The 23362-nt window shown below is 35.9% G+C and overlaps 1 protein-coding gene across 12 annotated transcripts in view; it reads right to left on the reverse strand.

Annotated features, from left to right (window-relative positions):
- Nucleotides 1-23362, reverse strand: part of LOC109094866 (tensin-1-like) — a 220440-nt gene that overhangs the window by 149688 nt on the left and 47390 nt on the right. Inside the window, exon 1 of one of the 12 annotated variants that reach the window (XM_042764246.1) lies at nt 13441-13723. The exons of 10 other annotated variants lie outside the window; for them this stretch is intronic. In XM_042764246.1, coding sequence (XP_042620180.1) covers nt 13441-13521 — 81 coding nt within the window. In that variant the 5' untranslated portion in view covers nt 13522-13723. Of the gene's footprint in view, nt 1-13440; nt 13724-23362 lie in introns of those variants that run through there. One more of the 12 variants, XM_042764253.1, reaches the window with a different exon arrangement.

Here is a 23362-nt window from a genome sequence, read left to right on the forward strand (position 1 = left end):
TTTATTTCTTTTAATTTTGATGAATATAACTGACAACTAAGGAAAATCCTAAATTCAGTGCGTGTGTGTGTGTGTGTTATATATATATATATATATATATATATATATATATATAGGGGTTTGGGTTGTTGCTAAGGTATTCTAGGTGGATGCTGTTTAAAAACCCTAAAAAAAAAAAAAAATCTAAGGCCTATAAATATATTCATGTCCAAAAGTCCAAAAAAAAGTCAAAAAATTATAACTTTACAAGAGGTTGTCAGGTATAAAGTTGTCAAAGGGACAACTTTGTACCTTCTTTACCCCTAATGGGTTCATAATAGTAAAAAAATATTTACCTTAAGGGTACATATTGCTACTCTTTGGTAGTAAAACGCACTCTTTAGGGTCATGAAGGTACAAAGGTGTCCCTTTGAGCAAGGGTACCTCCCCAGTGACAAGCTGTTGTAGCTATAAAGGTACAATTTTTGCAGACTTTTTCTGCAGTATACAAAGAACTGCTAATAACATGGCAAAACAGACTCATTTGCACAGTACAAGATCTATTAGTCCATTACTTGGCCATAACTGATTTCTGGCTTGCATTCCCACTCATCTCAAGACTGGCTGGAAGCAACCTTCAGCACACCTTGAGACATTTCTCTTTCTGTACCTGACTTTGGTTTGAGGTGTGGCCTCTTTGGGATTCCCACCCCATCCATCCCTCCACAATGTTTTCTTTCACAACGCTGCGATTCTTCTGCTCACAAAAACATTTTTCAGCAAGGGGGGTCTGACCTTTGACCTCGCCCCCCTCCCTTTCCTTCCACTCTTTTTGACCCTGCATCCACACAAACACACCGAGGACGTCTCGCTCTCTTTGCCCTTTAAAGGGTTCGGAGCGCAGTATGGGGTTCACTCACCGCAGGACGAGCCCCCAGAGCATCTGAGGACAAGAGGAGCATTTAAAACACTACAGACTGATGCTGCAGTGATTTGAGAGGAAGGAAAATGACCTGGAGAATTGTAAGTGTAAGAGAGAACCCAAGGGACCGATCGAGTTTTGCTATAACATCCTCAGGAAATGGCATCCATAAAAACAGGTTATATTTGTCAAACAAATCATTTTTGAGTGAAGTCCCAGAACTGGATAAAAAATAAAACACAATGAGGTAAACTTCCTCCAAGTGAGACAAAAATCAGAAAAGACTGTCAAACAAAATCATTCAAATTAAAGGTGACCAATAATATAAATCTATACTTTTTTATAATAAAATAAAATAAGGAAAAATTAAATATTGAATTATTATTTACTGATTAAATGACTAATGGTGTAACCAAATAAAACGTAAATATATATATATATATATATATATATAGTTAGTTAGTTAGTTAGTTATATAAGTTAAAATTATATATTATATTATATCTATATTATATTATATAGGATATATATTAGTTATATAATTTTTCTCTTTTTTCACATTTTCCAGATATTTTTAATCAAAACTAATTATTCATTCATTAATACCATAATTTTTTTTTTATTTTTTTTTTTTTTTTGGGTTGCAAAACATTTTTGAAATTATGATATTGAAATTCTGGCTGAATTTTAATTACTTTCATGTTATGTCCGACAAATAATCCATATTATAAATCTAAACTATTTTGTAATGTAATGTAACAAAATAAAATTAATGTTACAACACTAAATAAATAATTTGTTTGTATTATATAATATATTATAATACTATAGTATACTGTGTAAAATACAGATAAATATTACTAAAATATGCCATTCATTAATAAATAAATAAAAAAAAATGCTGTTTGAATAATAATAAAAAAAATAGACCATATAAAAAAATAGGCCATCTGGGATGTTGGTTAGATAGTCCATAAAAGTTTCTAAAATGGTTAAATCTTTGCAATTTATTGCCATCCCTTTAATTAAAAAAAATATATACAGTATACATTTATTATTTACAATTATTTTATTATTTATTTACTTATTAAATAATTTAATATTGCCCAATAAATGACTGATAAATAAATAAATAAATAAATGTATGTGTTAGCTCATGGAAAATAGCCCCAAAACCTGTCAGATATCACTGAAATACTGTAGGAGTCATGAGGTACATCACACCTGTCCTTGTGACAATGGGTCACTATTGTTCGGCCAATCAGAAGACTTTGAGCAGCTCTGTACTTGTCTTTTGCTGACACGTCTTTTGCTGACACGTTCTTGGCTGCCATCTCTCTCCAAAACCCTACGCTCCTACTGCAGAGACACATGAAGAACTGATGATGGAGGGACAATTCACTTTTATCCAAACATCCTGGGTCAAATGGTTGCAGTTTTATCATTTCAAACAAACCTCACACAACAGCGCTGTAGAACAAAACCCCCTCCATCTGGATCAAATTAACCGTTATCTGCCCTAGTCCAAGCAATCTGAGGAATCAGTTTCGCCTAAACGTTTTTATTACTGGCACTCAAGGCCAGACATTAATTCACTCATTTATTATGATGAGCGTGTTTATGTAGTATGAGGATTTGCTCCTCGATCCTTCCATCTAGCCCAGCCAGACTGATCCAGTGCACCGGGATCAGTCTATCCCACCGGGGCTTCTCAGGAAGAAGAGATGTATTGAGGATGACAGACGGAAACCAGTTCCCATCTCAGAACAGACAGATTTAGTCCAACCTCATCAGACAGCAGGCACAGATCCACCGACCGTCTCCCCCATCCCAGACAAGCCTTTACATTACACCACGCTACAGGGTTCCTGAAGGACGAAGCGCATTCATTTTCTTCATAGAGAAATATATTTTTAGAGATAACGTACAAACCTTTCAAGACAGCAAACTGTATGTGATCAGCTCAATCATTTTGAGTCATTTTCACACACACAAAAAAAAAACGGGAATACCATTTCAACTGGTATAATTTGTGTGTTTCTTTTTTTGTGAGAAATATTGATATCATTTAAATATTAACTATAACCCATGTATCTGAGAAAAAACATAAATTAAATAATTAAACATCAACGTGTTACGAAAAAGAATATATAACGCATTAATAATCTATGGTAAAATGTAAAATTTTAGGGATAGTAAGTTCATTTTTCTAGTTAATTAACTAGCTATGACCATACAAAGTATGATAAAAAAAAAACTACAGAACATATAATTTAATTATATAAGATACAATTTAAAATAAGTATACAAACAACTTAGAATTTAACATTTTAATATTTTGTTAAAAAAAAAAAAAAAACTTATTTATATAGTTATAAGTAATAATGTAATTATAAGTATTTACATGAATCATTTTGAATCACTTAAAAAAAAAAAAAATATATATATATATATATATATATATATATATATATATATATATATATATATATATATATTTTTTTTTTTTTTTTTTTTCTATTTTATTTTTCTTATTTTATTTTATTAAATATAAAAGACCCTAATACTAAACACATGACAAAATACAAGTGTGCACTATTTATTGAGGCCGTCTGCCGATTTATTAATCAGTGAATCCAGAACAGTTAATTGGTGATGCTGAAAATCTTAAAACAGACAAATGTTGTTTGATCCATCGTGTTGACATCAGTCTATACTTATAAAGTAGTCAAAAAACTATATATATTCACCCTCTTCAGCCTTGTTTGTGGGTGGTCTTTCTCTGTCAATCTCTGGTCCTGGGAAGCTGAAGATCAGTATCTGAGCTGTTCTTATGACCACTCTCTTCAGGATCCAGATTAAGTCATTTTTTTCTGGGATCTGCTGAAGCCATTATTCCGGTTGGGATGTCACAGCTCAGAGCCTCCATCACTGCCGGAACTACACCGGCTTCACTTGAATGGTCACATTCTTTTGAACTTGTCCTTTATCCTCTGGTATTCATCAAGGTTCTTATACTCTTGCTTCCTGATGTTACATTCACATCCCACTAACATATACATCACCACCTACTGCTCCTCATCTACAAACACAAGTGTAAGGATGGTTGACTATTACTTGCTCATTACTTCACATGCTGCCAATGAGGAGTTTATAGGGCATTAGGACCCCACAGAACTACACAGAAAACTCCAGAATTGGAATTTCTGTCATTCATGAAGTTCTACAACAATGCTCAACTAGGTCAGCAGTGATGATGACAAGTTCAGATTACATTTCATGCACTATATAGAAATGATATAACTACAAACTATCCTGGGCATCATAGTCCCAGCTGTCACTAGAGTTCTGCATCATCTAAAGTTCCTAACGTGGGCTGATATCACATCATTCACAACTGCACAAGGCTGCCGAGCCAAGAATACGAGCTACTTATTTGTCACCTCTTACAATATCTCACAGACAACTGACTGCCTCCTGAACTCTGAGAATAGACACTTGATCATAGTACAGGCGCTGGAATTACACATGATGCTCTACAGACACATTTATGGGGCTCAACAAGAATGCATCAGTTGGAATATTTTAAAAAAAGACACATAGTAAGAAATGTACTCTAGCTGTCTAAAAACTTTTGGACCACAGTGAAAATATACACTACTGTTGGATTTTTTTTTTTTTTTTTATTATTATTAAATATTTTTTAATATTATTATTTTAAGTTTGTAAAGGATTTTTTGTTACAAATTATTTATATTTTAAATAAAAAGTTTTTTTTTTTCACTTTTTATTAATAAAAGAATCTTGTGGTTTACACAAAAATATTAAGCAGCACAAATGTTTTCAGCACTGATAAGAAATGTTTCTTGAGCAGCAAATCAGAATATTAGAATGATTTCTAAAGGATCATGTGACACTGAAGACTGATACAGAAAAGCTTTGCATCACAGATATAAATTATATCTTAAAATGCATTTAAATAGAAGACAGTTATTTTAAAATGAAATAATGTTTTACAATATTACTGTTTTCACTGCATTTTTGATCAAATAAATGCAACCTTGGTGAGCAAAAAAGAGAGTGATGTCTCTACAAACCACCACAAGATGGTTTCAAGGGGTCATGAATAAAACAACTCCATCCTCACCCAATTTCCTCTCTCTCTCTCTATCTCTCCTGACGGGTCAGAATGTGACCTCTTACTCGGCTGTGTGATGGTCACCTGCTTTTCATTTAGGGAAAAAACTCTCCTCAGGCATTCCAGTTTCTCTCTGTTGTTCTCTCATCCCTCAGTTAACCTAAAAGCATTTGATTCCAAAGAGGAGGATCCAGACGAGGAAATTACTCACTTAATGTGACGTTCAGAGTGTCTCTCTTAACCTGAAGCTGGTGTTTGCAGAGGCACTGAGTGATACAAGCAACTATATTTTTTTTTTTTTTTTTTTATCTTTAAGGGTAAATTACATCCAGTTGTTCGTAACACAACAGCTCATCTCATAAATCTTGTTCATGCTCTGTAATTTTGCACTTTGTAAAAACAGCTTTGAACAACATTTCACAAGACTAAATCAACATGATTAGATCAGAAACATGCATCCAATTCTATTACAGTATAAAACTGGTATTTTATGGCAAAAGCATGCTGTAGTTTAGAAGAACCGTATCTTTATTACAGCCATGTAAGGCAGCCGAGGAAACCTGAGGTGTATATAAATCACCAAACCTTGGCTAGGATGTATGTTTTCACGAGTCAATCAGAACCTGTGCTTATCAAAACCAAATAAAGTTCTGTTTCACAGGACTCGTGACATGTATCCTCATGAAAATAAACAGTGCAGATTCAGAAAAATAAATGAGGGCTATAAGAAGTAAAGCAGCATTCTTTTACGTCTCTGTACAGAGTGAAACGGAGTTCACTGCCAGTAATTTACATCTCTCTGCAGAAAGTACAGCGTGCCACTCTAAATTGTGCCAATTACAATGATTCACACTGGGCTCAGATGCAAGATAAGGAAACTAATACCATATCTCCACCAGCGATGGGGCTTCAGACCCTCGACTTTAAATCACAGATACTTCTAGTCTAAGCTTTCGCATACTGTTCATAAGAAACTCATATGACCGCTAAACTTTCAAGGAATAATTCAGCTTAAAATGAAAACTCACCTCATGTCATTCCAAATCACTTTGCTATTAAGTTTTGATGTGTTTGTGGTTTGTTTGAACAAAAAAAGGAGACTTTTTTTATTTTATTTTATTTTTTTTACAGTATTTTATGCAGCTCTTGCCATTCAATGATGGTTTATTGTGACCAAGGATGTCAAATTCTAAAAAGCATCATAAAAAATATGAAACCATAAAACCATGACAGAGGTAAAGATTATCAGTAAATAACGACTTCAGTTTCAGCAGACATCAGCGTGCCATTTTTGGGTGAACTGTCCCTTTAAGTGCAGTGTAGCACAAACAGACACATGGTGGGACAGAGACAGATGTCCTGAGATAGAAACAAGGTCACAAAATCTGAATCACATGAACTAATATAAGACAGGCCAATAAAGAGACAACACTTGGACATTCTTTAGCTGCTAAAATAAGGTTTCTGGGACCCGACCTGAACTCGGAGTCAAATTCCTCGTCTGGAATTGAAATAGAGACAGTTATACAGTTAAATATATAGTACACCGTCTGCCAAAAGACTATGGCATATGGCTATGTTCAGCATGGGGTACTGTACAGAATAAAAAGTATTTTTAGAAAAGCAAGCTTTAACCCTGTAAAAATAATAGACTGAAAAATCTATTTTTAAAAAAATGGAACAGTTGATGGAATCTTTTTTGCTGAGTATCATATTTGATGTGTCAGCCTTTATGTCTCATATAGAATGATATAGAATAATTAGATTCAGAGGTCCATATATACACATATACACACATATATTCACATTACACATTTGGTTTCAAAACAAATTGACGTGACTTGCCATGCATGACGTGATCACAAACAGCAAAATTACTTCCTTAAAGTGGCGGCCAATGAATAAAGGTACTCTCTCTCTCGTTTGGAACAACATCTTTGACTGACAGTATACAGCGTTTCTTCATTATGATCGTCAGAGTGGGCCAAGCAGTGAAAAATGGCATCATCATGCTTCAAAACCACACAGACATTTGGTTCTGTTCACAAAGACTAAGAAACAGCCCTGTTTTTTGAGATGCTTTGGTCAAGCTATGCTTATGAACTGCAAAGTGAACTCACATCAAATAATGCCCCCTACTGAGACCAAACAAGAATGCCAATGAGGAATAATCAAGTAAAGTTTGACATGATGAAAAGCACAAGACGCAGGGCCAAACTCTGTTAGGCCTCCATCTAGAAATGCCCCCAAGACATTAATGAGTTTCTGATGAATTACACAAACTGCCTAAGAGGCATTAGATGCGTCCTGTGCCTTGCTACAGCTCCTCATCTAGCAAATGTGAACAGTTAGTCACCCACAAACTGCCTACAGTCCGTTTACTGATCAAGCTTTGAAACAGTAGAAAACACATGGAGCAGACACTCAAACCACTGAATCCAGACTTTAGAGCATACCATACAGTACATTCTCAGAAAAAAAAAAAAATATATACAAAAGCTGTCACTGTGACTGTACCATTTCAAAACTAATATGTACCATTTAGGTACTAATTTGTACACTTTAGGTACAAATCTGTACCTTTAAGATACTAAAATGCACTTTTTAGGGGGTAAATAAGGTACAAATGTGTACCTTTTGAAAAGGTTCCATCCGTCACAGCTTTTGTACTTTTTTTTGTACTTTTGCTGAGAGAGTAGAGTAAGTCTTTAATCTCTGACAGATGCTAAAAAAGAATCAAAACAGGCAATTTAGCAAGATTTAGGATTAAAGGGGTTGTGAACTGAGAAATCAAAATCCCCTGGATCTTTTGACATATAAGAGATCACTGTACTATAAAAACACCCTTAAAGTTTCAGAACTGAAAACTTTCTTGTTAGTCTAAAACAGCTTATGTTGAAGCCAATCTGCCAAAACGCCAGGTTGTGGCACATTATGATGTAATAGTGTGGCTAAACCCGGCCTCCGCAGAAGAAGATCAAAGCCTGCTTCTACATCACTGCCTGATTAGCCCCGCCCACCGATTCAGCAGGTAGTGTAAATAACAAGAGCAGCAAACACAGGTCTACACAGAAACCAAACGATAAAGATGCTCCAAAGACAACAGTTCTGAATCACACTGTACAGTGCCAAGTTATGGAAAAACAGTCTATGCATTGGCTTCTTTCTGATCCCAACATTAGGAAAGAGTGAATGAAGTTTATTTTTAATGAAGTTCCAGACCGCGCTGTCAAACATACACAACTGTTAGCCAATGGGCATTTATTTTTGAGTCTGCAATCGGCCATGCCTAAACAAACAGAGCGTTCTGATGAGGGCGTCAAAGCAGGACAGAAAATAGCCTAAATTACTTCTGAATTCTGATGTTGTTTATGTAAAATCTTGATTACATCAAGCCAACAAGTGGACCATAGATAACTGTACAAAATAAAAATCAAAGGGAGTTCATGACCCCTTTAAGCGAAAGGAAGAAAGAGAGTGCACACTTGGGAAAAATAACATATTATGGAAATAAGGTGGTGATCGAGAGACATTCCAGAATACAGCTCCACTGACAGCAGTGGATTAGTGAGCAGCTCTGAAATGACACAGACTCACATCGTAAATCAACAGAGAAGGTTAAACGGCCTTTAATGTACTCAGAGGGGCGGCACAGCTCCCTCCGGACTGTCACTCACAGTTTAACTTTTCACACAGCGAATCAGTACAATGTCACACAGATGCCAGAACCCGAAAAACAGATAGAGCGATAGATAGATACAATGATAGAAGGACAGAACATTTAAATGAATGATAGAATGGTAGACAGAACACTAGAATTATATACAGTACAGACCAAAAGTTTGGAAACATTACTATTTTTAATGTTTTTGAAAGAAGTTTCTTCTGCTCATCAAGCCTGCATTTATTTGATCAAAAATACAGAAAAAAATATAATATTGTGATATATTATTACAATTTAAAATAATTGTTTTTAAATTTATTATACTTTAAATTATCATTTATTTCTGTGATGAAAAGCTGAATATTTAGGATCATTATACCATGAAATCATTGTAATATGATGATTCATTATCAAAGTTGGAAACAGTTCTGCTGCTTAATATTTTTTCAGAACATGTGATACTTTTTTAGGATACTTTGATGAATGAAAAATTAAAAAAAAAAAAAAAAAAAAAAAACTATGTTTTTAAAATATAAATATTTTGTAATAACAATATACACTACTGGTCAGTAATTTGGGGTCAGTAATTTTTTTTTTCTTTCTTTTTTTAAATAAAATCAATACTTTTATTCAGCAAGGATGTGTTAAATTGATAAAAAGTGATAGTAAAGAAAATATATTATTAGAATATATATTATTAGAAATTGTTTTTTTATTTTTAATAAATGCAGTTCTTTTTAACCTTTTATTCATCTAATATATTAGACAGCAGAACTGTTTCCAACACTCATAATAAATCAGAATATTAGAATGATTTCTAAATGATCATGTGATAGACGTGACACTGAAGGCTGGAGTAATGATGCTGAAAATTCAGCTTTGCATCACAGGAATAAATTAATTTTTTTAAAGTATATTCAAATAGAAAACTATTATTTTAAATTGTAATAATATTTCACAATATTACTGTTTTTTCTTTATTTTTGATCAAATAAATGCAGGCTTGATGAGCAGAAGAAACTTCTTTCAAAAACATTAAAAATAGCAATGTTTCCAAACTTTTGGTCTGTACTGTATAGATAGACAGAACTATAGAATGAGAGATAACAGTACAATAGATAGAACGATAGAATGCACTATAGAAAGATAGACAGAACAAGAATGACAGACAGACAGCCAGTGCACAAAACAATGAAGGATCATGGAAAAAGTCTAACGACAGTCTTTAGAAAACTTTACAGCCAAAAAGCACAATTAAATCACTGCAACACTCAGTATAGCATAATTACACTTTACAGCAATATTCAACACTCTAATGCACATACATACTCAGAAAACATGCACAGCCTCTCACAGACACGTGCCTAGAAGTACATGAAGAACTGTGGCTGATCTAGTAAGAAGGCAAACCAGATGTTCTAATTTTGAATTTGCCAAAATTATAGGGGCCCCTCACAGGCAGCTTTGATAGAGGGACGCAGAGCCTGTAGACCATGAGGTCATTAAAGTGGAATTCAAAAGCCAACAATGATGAGAAGTGCAAGAGTAAATCATACGCTGAGTGACTTCAAAGACCACTGACTCATTAGGCAGAGAAAAATCAAAGGTGCTACTAGAAAAGACTGTAATGCAGAGAGGAATTAATATTTCCCTGAATATGAATTTTTGAAATCAATATTTATATTTATGAATATTTAGTGTGTGCTGGTGCTTAACGGAATGGATCTACACAAAACAAAACTAAAATAAAATAAAATAAAATTTCATGAGCCTCCCATCGCCACTTCCACACTGTACAGTTTAACTTGCTTTCTGTGGATTGATCTGGAGTGTTAATGGACATTGATCACTGCACTAAGCTCTTTGACCTCTCAGACAGCTCAAGATGTGTCAATATTTGCATTGTTTGAGTTGCAGAGAGGCGGTGTGTGTAAGTAAAACCTCGTCTCAGAGGTCTTTACGCAAGAGCCACACACAACATTTTCCTGAGTGCAAAACATTAACGGTTTCATTTCACATTTTAAGCCTATTTATAGATGTTACTGTTCATATTTTGCCTTGTTTATCAATGCATAATATTCCAAATAATAGTAATTTAAAATGTCTTTTAGTACTTCTGCAACAACTCTCCTGTTTAGCCTTCCACAGAACCACTGAACTCAGATTTCATGATCCAATCAATTACTAACGGGTTAAATCAAGTACCGCCCTACATTTTTTTCCTCACTAAATATACACTTTCACTTGGAAATGCATCACATTACAGAATTAAAGCAATCTGCAAATTGCGCATAACATTAATAAACATAAAAGTTGTAAAAATAAACACTTTTTTACAAGAAGGTCTGATTTCTATATGAACATTTGATGGTAGCCATTGATTTCCATGAGTCTGTCCAGCCCAGCTAGTCCTAAAAGTCTCAGACAGTTTATTCATAATTCAGAGTTTGGAGGAAGTGCATTCTGAGCTTTTAGGCATTGGATGTTGCTCACTCTTTTTCTGTTACTTCTGCTCTGCCTCTGCTGACATCAGGACAGGTTTCTCTTCAGAGGAGAACATGTCTCTTTCCATTCAATGTCATCTCTCCTCAGCAGGTAATAAAATCCCAGCCAAATATAGAGTTTGGGCCCAGAGATTTAGTTTTGGATGCTGCTAGCGAATAAATCACATCTGCTTCATTCTGAACGCCTGTTTCCCGGATCTTCTCTCCATATATGATGACATCTACAGCTGTAGACAGAGTCCTCATCCCTGCAAAGCCCATTCCACTAGTGCCAGGGCAGCAGGACTGCAGAATCACAGTCTGAAAGGAAGACTGAAAATCTCCCACTATATTCAAAAAGTGCCTGAGCTTTAGGAGGATTTGGGATCCTTTTCCACTCCATTCACTAAAGCAGAATGCTAATTAAGAGACCGAAGAGGTCAGAGAGAGTGAATGACCAGAGAGAAAGAGAAGGGAACACAACCATCGGCCGAGTGACAGTTAAAGGAATACTTCACAACGTTGTCATCGTTTACTTACCCAATGGGCGAATGTCCAAGCAGCTCTTTTCCATTAAATGAAAGCGGATGGTAATTTATTCCATCAAGCTACAAAAAGTAGTAAAAAGGTAATCCATATGACTACATCTTAAGTTATATGACAGCTTTGTGTGACTGAAATTGAAGTCATTATTCACTTTAATCATCTTCCCTTGTGAGATACATGTTGGTTACTGCAAATCTGAGACGCAAAATCTCCATTTAATCACATTGTTGTTTATGAGAAAAAAATACTGCTCAGAGGTTGCTTTTAAAAAAAATGTAAAAAATCAGGAGACTTAATGGCATTCTCACAAACTTTATCTAAGATGCTTCTCTTAACTCTTTAGAAGAAATTGACATAAATGAGACAATTGTTGAAATAAAGTAAAAGTATGAAGATGTCGAATGAATATGAGAATTGGATAAGACAAACTTGTATTAAAAATGAAAGAAAATGGACTAAAAGAATATGCTCCTGAAATTTAGTTTAGACTTCTAGCAAGCTCTCTTTGCAATGTGTCTCCACTTGAAAAATCGAAACAATGTCTCAAACAGCTCTGATTTGCCAAGAGTCAAAAGCCTTGAGATTGGAATATGAACTTTTTATCAACAAACTCTTCCAAACCAAAAAATATCTGCGCTATGAACAAGCAATCTTTCAATTTACTAGTGGTCCCTTAAAACAATATCACAGCATCACAAGTGAGATCTTTCAATCGTTTCTCCTATAACAATGTTAAATGAAAAGCAAATACTGATATTTACTACTGCTTTCCTGCTTCTCATATTTAAATCACTGAAAATCTTAATGGCATTTCCGGTCACTTTTGGAGCTTAGCAGTATGAATCCACTATCGCTGAATGAAAAAGAGCAGCTTGAACATTCTGCTACAACCATTCTGGCATGAATTTTCCTTGTAAACCTTTCCTTAAAAACACAGCGTAGAGCAACAGGCTAGTGAACATCCAGAAAATACACACATCTGCACCAAAACATAGCGAAATACACCTAAAATGTGACATGCGCAATGAAACAAGCTCTGAGCAGTGATCTAAATCATTGACTTTCCCACGAAAACTCAGTCTCTGCTGAAATAAAGTGAAAATATAGAGATATAAAATGATTAGATAAGAAGTCACAGATAATCTTTAAATAATGACATTAATGGCAACTTTTGGAGCTCAGCCATATGAATCCACTGTTGTTGCATGGAAAGAGCAGATTGGACATTCAGGCATAAATTTTCTTTTTTAGTTTTAATGAAATTAACAAATCATGACAAAATGTTTACTTTTGAGCACACCATTCCAAAACACCAGCGTATAGCGAACAGTCAAGCAACAGGCTAGTGAATGTCCAGAAAATACATCCATTTACACCCATTCCATTTTCTATCCTTGAGGCCCATACGAAGCTCAGAGGCTGTTTTTTTTTAACTCAGCAGACTTAACGGAGTTCTCACTGATATTGCATTTAAGTATCAACTTCATCTAAGATGCTTCTCTACAATTCTTTAGGAGACCTAAAAATAGACACAAGCAACAGGCTATTGAATGTCCAGAAAATGAGGCCATTTGCACCAAACCATGAAAAATAGTGACACGTGCAATGAAAAAAGCAGTGCTGATCTAATTCATCGAATTAGCCAAGAAAATGCAGTCTCTCCCCCGATCCCACCCATCCCAGTCAAGTGGACTGACCCACGGCTCACCCAGAACATGCAGGACAGGCAGACCCAGGTGCGTGCGCGGCCAGCCAGCGCGGCTGGCAAGCTGAGAGACACAGAGGGCATCACGAGATCACGCTGACGGCTTCCTCTCCACTGGATCCCGCACAGGACGCATAACTGTTCCACACGCTGGTCCCACAATGCTCCACAGATCCATGTCACACTGAGGAGAGCTGCATCAACTGCCGCTGCTGTCCTCCTCACCACTCTCTTATTCCAGGCGCCCTCCCTCTCTCCCTCTTTTTTTTGGGGTCATGTAGCTCAGCTCCACAGGAGAGAGGGGGAGGTGACTGAGAGCCTCGTTATTTCTCCCCACTGCTCTCCTTGTCGGGTTTTGCCCCTCCTCTCTCCATGTCTCTCTTCAGTCTTACTTTCATTCACATCTTCCACCCCCTGCTTTCCTCTCTAACCTCCCCCACAAGTAGACTTTCTCAAAGCATGCTCGCTCGTTCTCATCTCCCACTCCTCTCGCTTCTCCTGCAGCTAAATATACCTACAGTACAGGAAAGAAGTATTTGAATGGTTTCTTCTAATTAAGTCACCTGCATCTCAGATTTTGTTTCCCTTGAGAAAATGATTCGGTAATGTCATGCATGTCTAGAGTTTCAGATAAAGAGAAAAGATCTCCACACGATCACCGCAAGAGATTTGAATATGAACTTTAATATAGTCAACAATTTTTTCCAAAGGCAAATTATCTAAACAGTAAAATGTTTGTCTGTGCTACTACGAATTAAACATCACCATTGAGGACTCAACGGTTTCTCATAACTGGAGATTAAAAAAGAAAAATAAATAGACTTGAACTGTTGTTTCTGATATTTTCACCTTTGCAGTGTCTCCTAGAATTTCAAAAAGAAATCTCAACGATGTCTCAAACTGTGCTCTGATGCCAAGAGTCAAAAACCTTGAAGTTTGAATATGAACTTTACCTCAACTCTTCCAAAGCCAAATTATCTGAGGTATGAATGAGCAATCTCTGAGCATGAAAATGTTCCTTTGGGGCATGACAGATGAATTATTGCATATGAGAACGATTTAACATCTCAGCTGTTTCTTTCTTCTAAATGGAGATTTAATAAAGAGACTAAATAGACTTGCAATTTTGTTTAGTAGACTTTCAGCAATGTCTCTGTGCAATGTCTCCTTAGGAATATCAGAAGCAATCAATGTCAACAGTTTCTCAAACTGTGCTCTAATTTGCCAAGAATTCAAAAGCCTGGCTATTTCAGTATGATTTTGAATATGAATGTGAATATGTATCTCTCTAAACAAACTCTTCCAAATTCAAGTGACACAAGCTATGAGCGAGCATGAAAACATTCAATATGAACTCAAACATTTCTCATCAGACCATTCACATTAATTTGACTACTCTATTTCTTACTGGATGCCAAAAATGAGCTGAAGGAGAAAAAATATATATATACTTGAATGAAGTTAATATTTCATTGAGAACTTAAGTCTCCTGAGCCATAAAGGAGGAACCAGTTGTTCCACACGTTGTTCCTCTGGGCACCTAGAAAAGAAAACTCACAAATGACTGCTTTAATGTCTCAATAGTTTCTACAAGACTAGATGGAGATCAGGTCTTTCATATCTCAGATTTGTCTCCTGAGAAAAATACAGGTAATGTCACCTGTCTAGAGTTTCAGAGATCTCATCAATGTCTCAAACTGTGCTATAATTTGTCAATATTTCTCAAAACCAAAAGTTTTGCCAAATTTTTTAAAAACCAAATTATCTGAGCTACTAACGAGCAATTGCTGATAGGGGTGCATGATAAAAATCGGCCGATAATTATCGTGCACCCCTAACTGCTGAGCAATAAAATGTTCTTGTGGCTCTCTAAGAAAGAATCATCATAAATTGTATCTCTTTAATGTCTTGTTTATCCACAAGGCAAATCAAAAACTAAAGTAAATGGAATTTAAATGTATGTTCTATAGAGTTTCAGAAAAGATCTCAACATTGACTCAAACATTTCTCATCAGATTCTTTCCAGACTAGTCACACTACTAAACAGAACTCTTAACAATTGTCTCATCTGCGTCTATGGTCTAATTTTGATAGTGTCCCAGAGAAGTTAATACTTAAATCAAACATCACTGTGAACTTCATTCAGTCTCTTTCGTTATAGGAGAGCAACCTCAGCAATACATTGTTCCTTTGAAACCTAAGAAAGAAACTGCTTTAAACTCTTAACTGTTTCCCCCAACAATAAGATTAAATGGAGTGCAAATTAAGTCTTCAGCTTCTTAGATTTGCAGTAATTCCGCATGTGCCTCCTCTATTGTTTGAGAGCTCAATGTCTCAAACCATGCTCAGATTTGACCAGATAGACATTAGACAATCTGCGATGATAATTCAATATGAACTCAATTATTTCTCATCAAATTCTACAAGCTATAATCTGTGCTATACTATATACATTAGATTAACATGCTACACTCTTAGCTCTTTTTTCCAAGCCTGGAAAGAGAGCAACCTCAGACCAATGAAATTTTCCTCTGGGTCTGCAAATCTCCTTTAATGCAACAGCTACATGTCTCTGCCCCAGATATCAGCAAGGCTGTGAGCTACTGCTTTTCTGGGGCTGTGATGCAGCCATCAAAGACACAGCAACCCAAACAGCAAACAGAGCAGAGCCGAGAGCTTCAATACAGAGGCACATCAAACCTTCACTAGAGAGGAGGATGGTCTCACTATGGGTGTCTCTATGTCTCAGGATGATGTCTGTAATCCCTTGGCTTTGCCTTTTCATCACACTGATGAGATGAGACCTCTTCTGGGGTCAGTCCTGTTTGCTTTTACAGACATTCACCCGGTTCTTCATGGCACACGGTGGACACATTTGTAATTGGGGGTTGCATTAGCCGCAGACAAGCTAGCTCAGGCAGTCAGGGGGCACGAAAATGCCTGTAAACAAGCTAAATGACTAGGGCGGTAAATCTCAGCTGCAGAAACTCTCATGAGGAAGTATTTCATGTTTTAACAAAAAGGCAGAGGTGACTCTCTACAATCTCTACCATCTGCAAACAAGTTGAAAACAAAGTCACATTTATAACGTGATGAGGGCTTTGGGGAAAGATCAAAATGTACCATGTTATAGTGTAGGGCTGCACAATTAATCAAACACGATTGTCATGTGCATTTTGTCAGTAAAGCCGGTTCTGTAATCAGCAGTAAATCATCATCACGTGCTTTCAGATGGAGCAGCATTTACTACACAGAGCCGTAGTTCACTGTATGAATGTATGTGACTGATACCTCGACAACTGCTAATGTCTCTGAGATGTAGGCAGGCTGCAGGCCAAATGATAAAACAGAAATAAGTGTGGGATTATTTTGATAAACTTTGTCACAATGAAAACCTTCCGGTTCCCAACAGCACATCAAAGCCTGAGGCTGTCAAAACCTCCATTTTTATTCTTCAAGCAGATCAATCCCTTTATGAGATCCGCTCTGGTCAATAGACCGGCTAAATATACACGCGCAGAACGGCTGTGATGCGCTTTCACTCAGCTCTATTTCGAGAAGATGAATCAGATGAAAAGCAATACAATATAGGAAATAATATCCTGCCTCAGATGCAGCGCATTAGAGGAGATTGGGGTCAAAACAGACAGAAAAGGGACGATTTGAAGAGCTGAGCTTTTCTTGATGGAAGGAACTTCAAGAACACAGATGAAGCTAATGAAAGGGCAGAGTCAAAGTGATGGATGATACAATGAATATTCACTGTGTTTTTGCAATGATTTCTATGATATACACATTGGCGGTCAAAATTTTGGAATAATTACTTTTAATGTTTTTAATGTTTTTAAAAGAAGTCTCTCATGCTCACCAAGTCTGCATTTTTTTAATCAAAAACACAGTAAAAACAGTATAATTCTGTGACATATTATTAATATATTTAAAATAATATTTTTCTATGCGAATATATTGTAAAATGTCATTTATACCAGTGATGCAAAGCTAAATTTTAACCATCAGCACTCCAGTCTTCAGCGTCACATGATCCATCAGAAATCATTCTAATATTATCCCTGACTAAAATTAAGTTTGATTAAAAGTTACAAATGGTGAGTTTGATAAATGACTAATTTGATTAAAAATGACTAAATAAAAATGGTTGAAAACATGCTGTTTTACTGTTTACAAAAGTAATATAGACATATATATATGACTGCATCTGAGATGTCAAGGCCTTTCTGGTTCCTGGATAAAATTAGCTTGTTTATTTTCAAGCCAGGACAAAATAAGTGCAGTCTATTACCAGAATACACTCAAAGAGCAAACAGTATGAAACCACAGCCCTCCAAGACCCCAAAACCTTCACTAGAGCTCAAGCAAACAACATCTTCTCTGTCTGAGACCAGGAAAACAATAAAAAAGGCAAACTGTCTTTACTGTAATAGCAAATGCTGCAATGGAAATATGAGAACACAACAGAGTAACCCAAGCTGCTCATAACAGTCCACAGGTACCTGCGCAGATACATTATCTCCAGATGAACAGCTTTAAGGTTGTATGACAAGACCTGCAGTTAAGGTAAAACATGTAAATGTGTCCTCGACTGACATGTTGGTTCACTGACTTAAAATCAAAAAGAGCTTTATTTCCAAAGTTGTTTGTTTTGGTGACAGAAGCTTCCAGAGACAACAACATCTCAGAGATAATGTTGTCCGCAAACTTCAGGAACTTGACAGAGGGGTCAATATAGGTGCAGTCGTTGGTGTAGAGCGAAAATAGCAGTGGGGAGAGAACACATCCCTGAGGGGCACCAGTGTTGGTGGAGCGGCTGTTTGACACGAGTTTCCTGAATCTCACTAGCTGTAGCCTATCTGTCAGAAAGCTGGTGATCCACTGACAGATAGAGCTAGGGACAGAGCTGGGTTAGTTTGGTGAGGAGATATGCTGGAATGATGGTGTTGAAGGCCAAACTGAAGTCCACGAACAGGGTCCACACATAAGTCCCCTGTTTGTCCAGATGCTGCATGATGATGTGCAGTTCCACTGCATCATCCATGGACCTGTTTGCGCTATAAACAAACTGCAGGGGGTTCAGCAAGGGTCCAGTGATGTCCTTCAGATACGCCAACAACTGTCTCTCAAATGACTTCATGACCACAGATGTTAAGGCAACAGGTCTGTAGTCATTCATTCCTGTGATTTTGGGTTTCTTTGGGATGGGGATGATGGTTGAGCTTTTGAAGCAGGCAGGGACTTCGCACGGCTCCAGTGATCTGTTGATGATCTGTGAAAAAAAGATGTGGGCCAGCTGGTCAGCACAGGGTTTTAGACAGGTTGGTAAAACACTGTCTGTGCCTGGTGCTTTCCTTCTCTTCTGTTTCCTGAAGATCTGACACACATCATCTTCACTGATTTGAAGTGCAGGAGGGGGAGAAGGGAGTTGATGGAGGTGTTAATGTTTGTGTATAGAGATTGTCAGAGTGGGAGTGAGGTGTGAGACCGGGAGTTTCAAATCTACAGTAAAACTCATTCCGGTCTTCAGCAAGTTGTTGATTTGCCTCAGTACTGGGGGATGGTGTCTTGTAGTTAGTGATGTCTTTCAGGCCTTTCCACACTAATGCAGGGTCACTGGCTGAAAACTTGTTTTCCAGCTTCATAGAGTAGCTCCTCTTAGCCACTCTTATCTCTTTTGTCAGTGTGTTCCTGGCGTGATTGTACAAGATTCTGTCCCCACTCCTGTAGGCGTCCTCTTTGCCCTGACGAAGCTGTCTGAGTTTTATCTTAAAAAAATCCCTTAACAAATTCACATATTAAAAAAGAAACTGAAGTAATGCATATATTCTCACAGAAACTGATATATGAGCTTTACACAGTCAGATAAGAGCGGCAGAGAGGAAATGCTCTGTCACAATATATGAGTCTGGAGATGTGGTTACAGTATGCTTTTGAGTGCAGAAGAACGGCTTCTGTACATTTCTGTGCCAATAAGACCAATAGACTAATAACCTGAGAAAACAAGAGCAACCAGAGTGCCTCCTAGTGGCCTTGTTGAGAACTAATGAAGAACAGACTCTATTAGATTGAACAGAGTCGAGATGAATATTTTCTAAACTCTGGAAACTTTACTGATCATTCCAACCTTAGCAACTATTTACTGTCCAACATACTGTATTATGAAACAAGCTTTTGCCCTTTTCTAATGTAAGTCTATGGATGTTTTAAACAGAATTTAAGTTAAATTTATGTTAAAAATGGTTAGAGAAAATGGTATAAAACATGGCAAAATGGCGCAGTTTTAATAGTTAACTTATAAAGTCAGCACAGACATTTTCTCCAAGTTAAATTAATAAAAAAGTACACTTTTATTCAGCATGCGTGATTTATATTCATCAAAAGTGACCGTAAAGACATTTATAATGTTGATGATTATGATTTCAAATAAATGCTGACCTTTTGAACTTTCTTTCATTAAAGAATCCTGAAAAAAAGAAATATATCCAGGTAAACAATTAAGCAACACTAACTATTTTCAACACAAAATGTTTCTTGAGCAGTTAATCAGCATATTAGAATGATTTCTAAAGGATCAGGTGACACTGAAGACCAGAATGATGCTGAAAATTCAGTTTTACATCACAGGAGTAAATGACATTTTCAAGTATATTCAAACAGACAGGAGTTACTTTAAATTGTAATAATAGTCCAGTATATTGCTGTTTTTACTGAGTTTTTAATTAAATAAATGCAGCCTTGGTGAGCAAAAATAGACTTCTTTCAAATTTTTTTTTTACAATAATTTATTAATTCAATCCAATTTTTTTTCCTCTTTACAGTTACATTCTTATTACATTCTGAAGTCTTCGCAGTTGCTGCAAAAATTAATTTCTTTAAAGGAAAAACAGCAGATAAAAATCTTCAGCAATGTCATACTTCATTCCAGCTCATGTAAGAATGATATCCAATCTCTGGTGTGAAAAATCCACTTAAACTAAGACAAAAGTGTTAAGTGTCACACCAAAAGACAGACTGACAGACACAAGCATCAGAGCCTCAAGATGATCTGAGCAGCAGCACTGGAGGAGGAGCCTAAAAAACACACAGCATAATCAAATCCATTGCATCAACATGGCTTCGACCTTCAGCGTAGTCCTTCCTCTCAGATAAAACACAGGCTGCATTCTTATTGCCTCCATTATGGAAATAAAGCTTTCTCTCTCTTTATTCTGTCTCTCTGAGCGGATAGTCTGTGTCAAACGGGGTCGAGTAGACCGGGGACCGTCCTGACCGAGGTGGAGCGATTGCTTTAGCTAGAGGACAGGGATCAGGATGAAAGGAGCAGAGGAAGGAAGTATGGGTAGGACAGGAAAGGAGGAGAGCAGGGCTGGGTGGAAGAAATGTCACATTTTGCTACTGCAGTAGATACTGTATATATTTACATGTGAGAGCAATGAAAACCATGAACTATAAATTATTTTTCAAAGTTGTCAAAAACAAGAAATAATATTTCAGTCTTTCTGCATCAAAATTTCATGATTCAGTGCGTTACTTGATAATTCTCTGTAATTATTTATGACATTTACAAACAATTTGTGAGTGAAAATAGTTCAAATTCAAATTAAATCCTACACCATTTTTGTTTTCAGTATAGTAATCTATTGATACGTGCATATCATATTTTTCAGCAGATTCGAATGTGGCTCAAAAAAATCTAAATTTAGAGTCTAAACCACTTCATTTATAATTTAACAATTCACTACTTCATTTAATAATACTAGTAAGTCATGCACTGAAATTAAAATCGTTATGTGAAACCAAAGATTCAAGACTAGGCAAAAAATAATTATAATAATGAAAATAATTAAAGCATTGTTTTTTTGGAGTAATTATTAATTCTAGTAACATTATAATATTTTCTGCCCTTAAATGTTGTGTTTTTACATTAATCTTTAACCTAATATTAAAAATCTGAACTAGTTTTTATAATGTTCCGTTTTAAATTGTAGTCTTTTTGTTGCATTTTTTTCATTATTATAATTATTATTAATGTCTATATCGTATTTATTTATTATTTACGTTTTAGTTATTGTACTTGAACTTTAAATGAAAATGAGAAATGCTAACTTAGCAAATAGCTGAAATAAAAGATTTTAATGACATTATTTTTAAATGATTTTTAAATGTACAGTCTTTCCCGTCTGAGCTCATTATCTGCAGCCATACCTGCACACAAATGCCCTCATTCCCCGGGCGCCGCAGCATAAATGGCTGCCCACTGCTCCAGGTGTGTGTGTGTTCACTGCTGTGTGTGTGCACTTTGGATGGGTTAAATGCAGAGCACGAATTTTTTAGGAAGAAAATCTGCTACAAGGAATAAGCCAGAATTTATCTCAGAAGAATAGCACAATCTGACACAGCTTTATTCAGTGGAAGATTTCATTTCTGTAATTTATTCTTATTAACATTAATTACAGGGATACTCCACCCCAAAATGAACATTTTGTAATTAATCATTTACCCCCATGTCGTTCCAAACCCATAATAGCTTTGTTCTTCTTCGGAACACAATTTAAGATATTTTGGAAGAAAACCGGGAGCAGACGAACAGCTTAACGCTCTTCTGTGTCAGCCGCGCCACAAGGATGCACTGTTTTCTTACAAATCACAGCATAAATATACGTAGAAAATGTATCCTCGCAGGCACGGCTGACACGGAAGCGCGTAAGCTGTGTGTACAGCTCATCTTCTCCAAAATGCCACTACGCAGATGTGGAGAGACACAGAGGAGACGAATTGTTGAATAAACTCATTATTTTTGTTTTCTTTGCATACAAAAAGTATTCTTGTCACTTCATAACGTTACGGTTGAATCACTAATGGCAAATGTGACTATTTTAATGATGCTTTTCATACTTTTCTGGACCTTGACAGTGTATTTTACCTGGCAGTCTATGGGACAGTCACAAGCCTCCCTGTTTTCATCCAAAATATCTTAAATTGTGTTCCGAAGACGAACAAAGCTTTTACCGGTTTGGAACGACATGGGGGTAATTTTCTTTTTGGGGTGGAGTATCCCTTTAACTTTTACATATTTTTACATAAACTTGTACAGATTTTACTAGTTGGGCTTTGAACTATCTTGCCAAACTGAAACGTGTGAAAGTGAGTGAAATATGCTGAAATGTGATATACATTCAGATATACAGGCAACTTTTTATTACATATAGGCTAAATGTCGTTTGAAACGAGGATGTCAATTTCATGCTATCATATAATAAAAATATGAGATATAATACGATACAGATATAAAGTAATGTGGTTTCAATAAATCACATTGAAATAATAAAGATTTTCATTTCAATTGTCTACGCATCAAGGTTTATAGGGATTTTAAAATGTAATTAAGGATTCGAGTAATTAAGTTACTTTTCGGACAGAGTAATTTAAAAAATTAATTTAAATACAATATTGATGATGTAATTAGTAACTTACCCAACACTGCATACACACACACACACACACACACACACACACACACACACACACAGATGTGTGTCATACAGGTACATCTCAAAAAATTAGAATATCATGGAAAAGTTCTATATTTTTTGTAATTTAATTCAAAAAAGCAAACTTTCTTATATTCTAGACTCATTGTACACAAACTGAAATATTTAAGAGTTTTTTGTTTTAATTCTGATGGTTACGACTTACAGCTTAGGAAAATTAAAAATTCAGTATCTCAAAAAAATTGAATATTTTCAAGATCAATCAAAAAAGATTTACAAACAGTAATGTTCAGGATCTCCAAAGTAGGTTTAAATATGCACTCAATACTTGGTTGGGGCTCCTTTTTCACCAATTACTGCTTCAATGCGGCGTGGCATGAAGGTGTTCAGCCTGTGGCACTGCTGAGGCGTTATTGAAGACC

The sequence above is a fragment of the Cyprinus carpio genome, chromosome A9 (assembly GCF_018340385.1).
Source record: "Cyprinus carpio isolate SPL01 chromosome A9, ASM1834038v1, whole genome shotgun sequence".
Classification (NCBI taxonomy): Eukaryota; Metazoa; Chordata; class Actinopteri; order Cypriniformes; family Cyprinidae; genus Cyprinus; species Cyprinus carpio.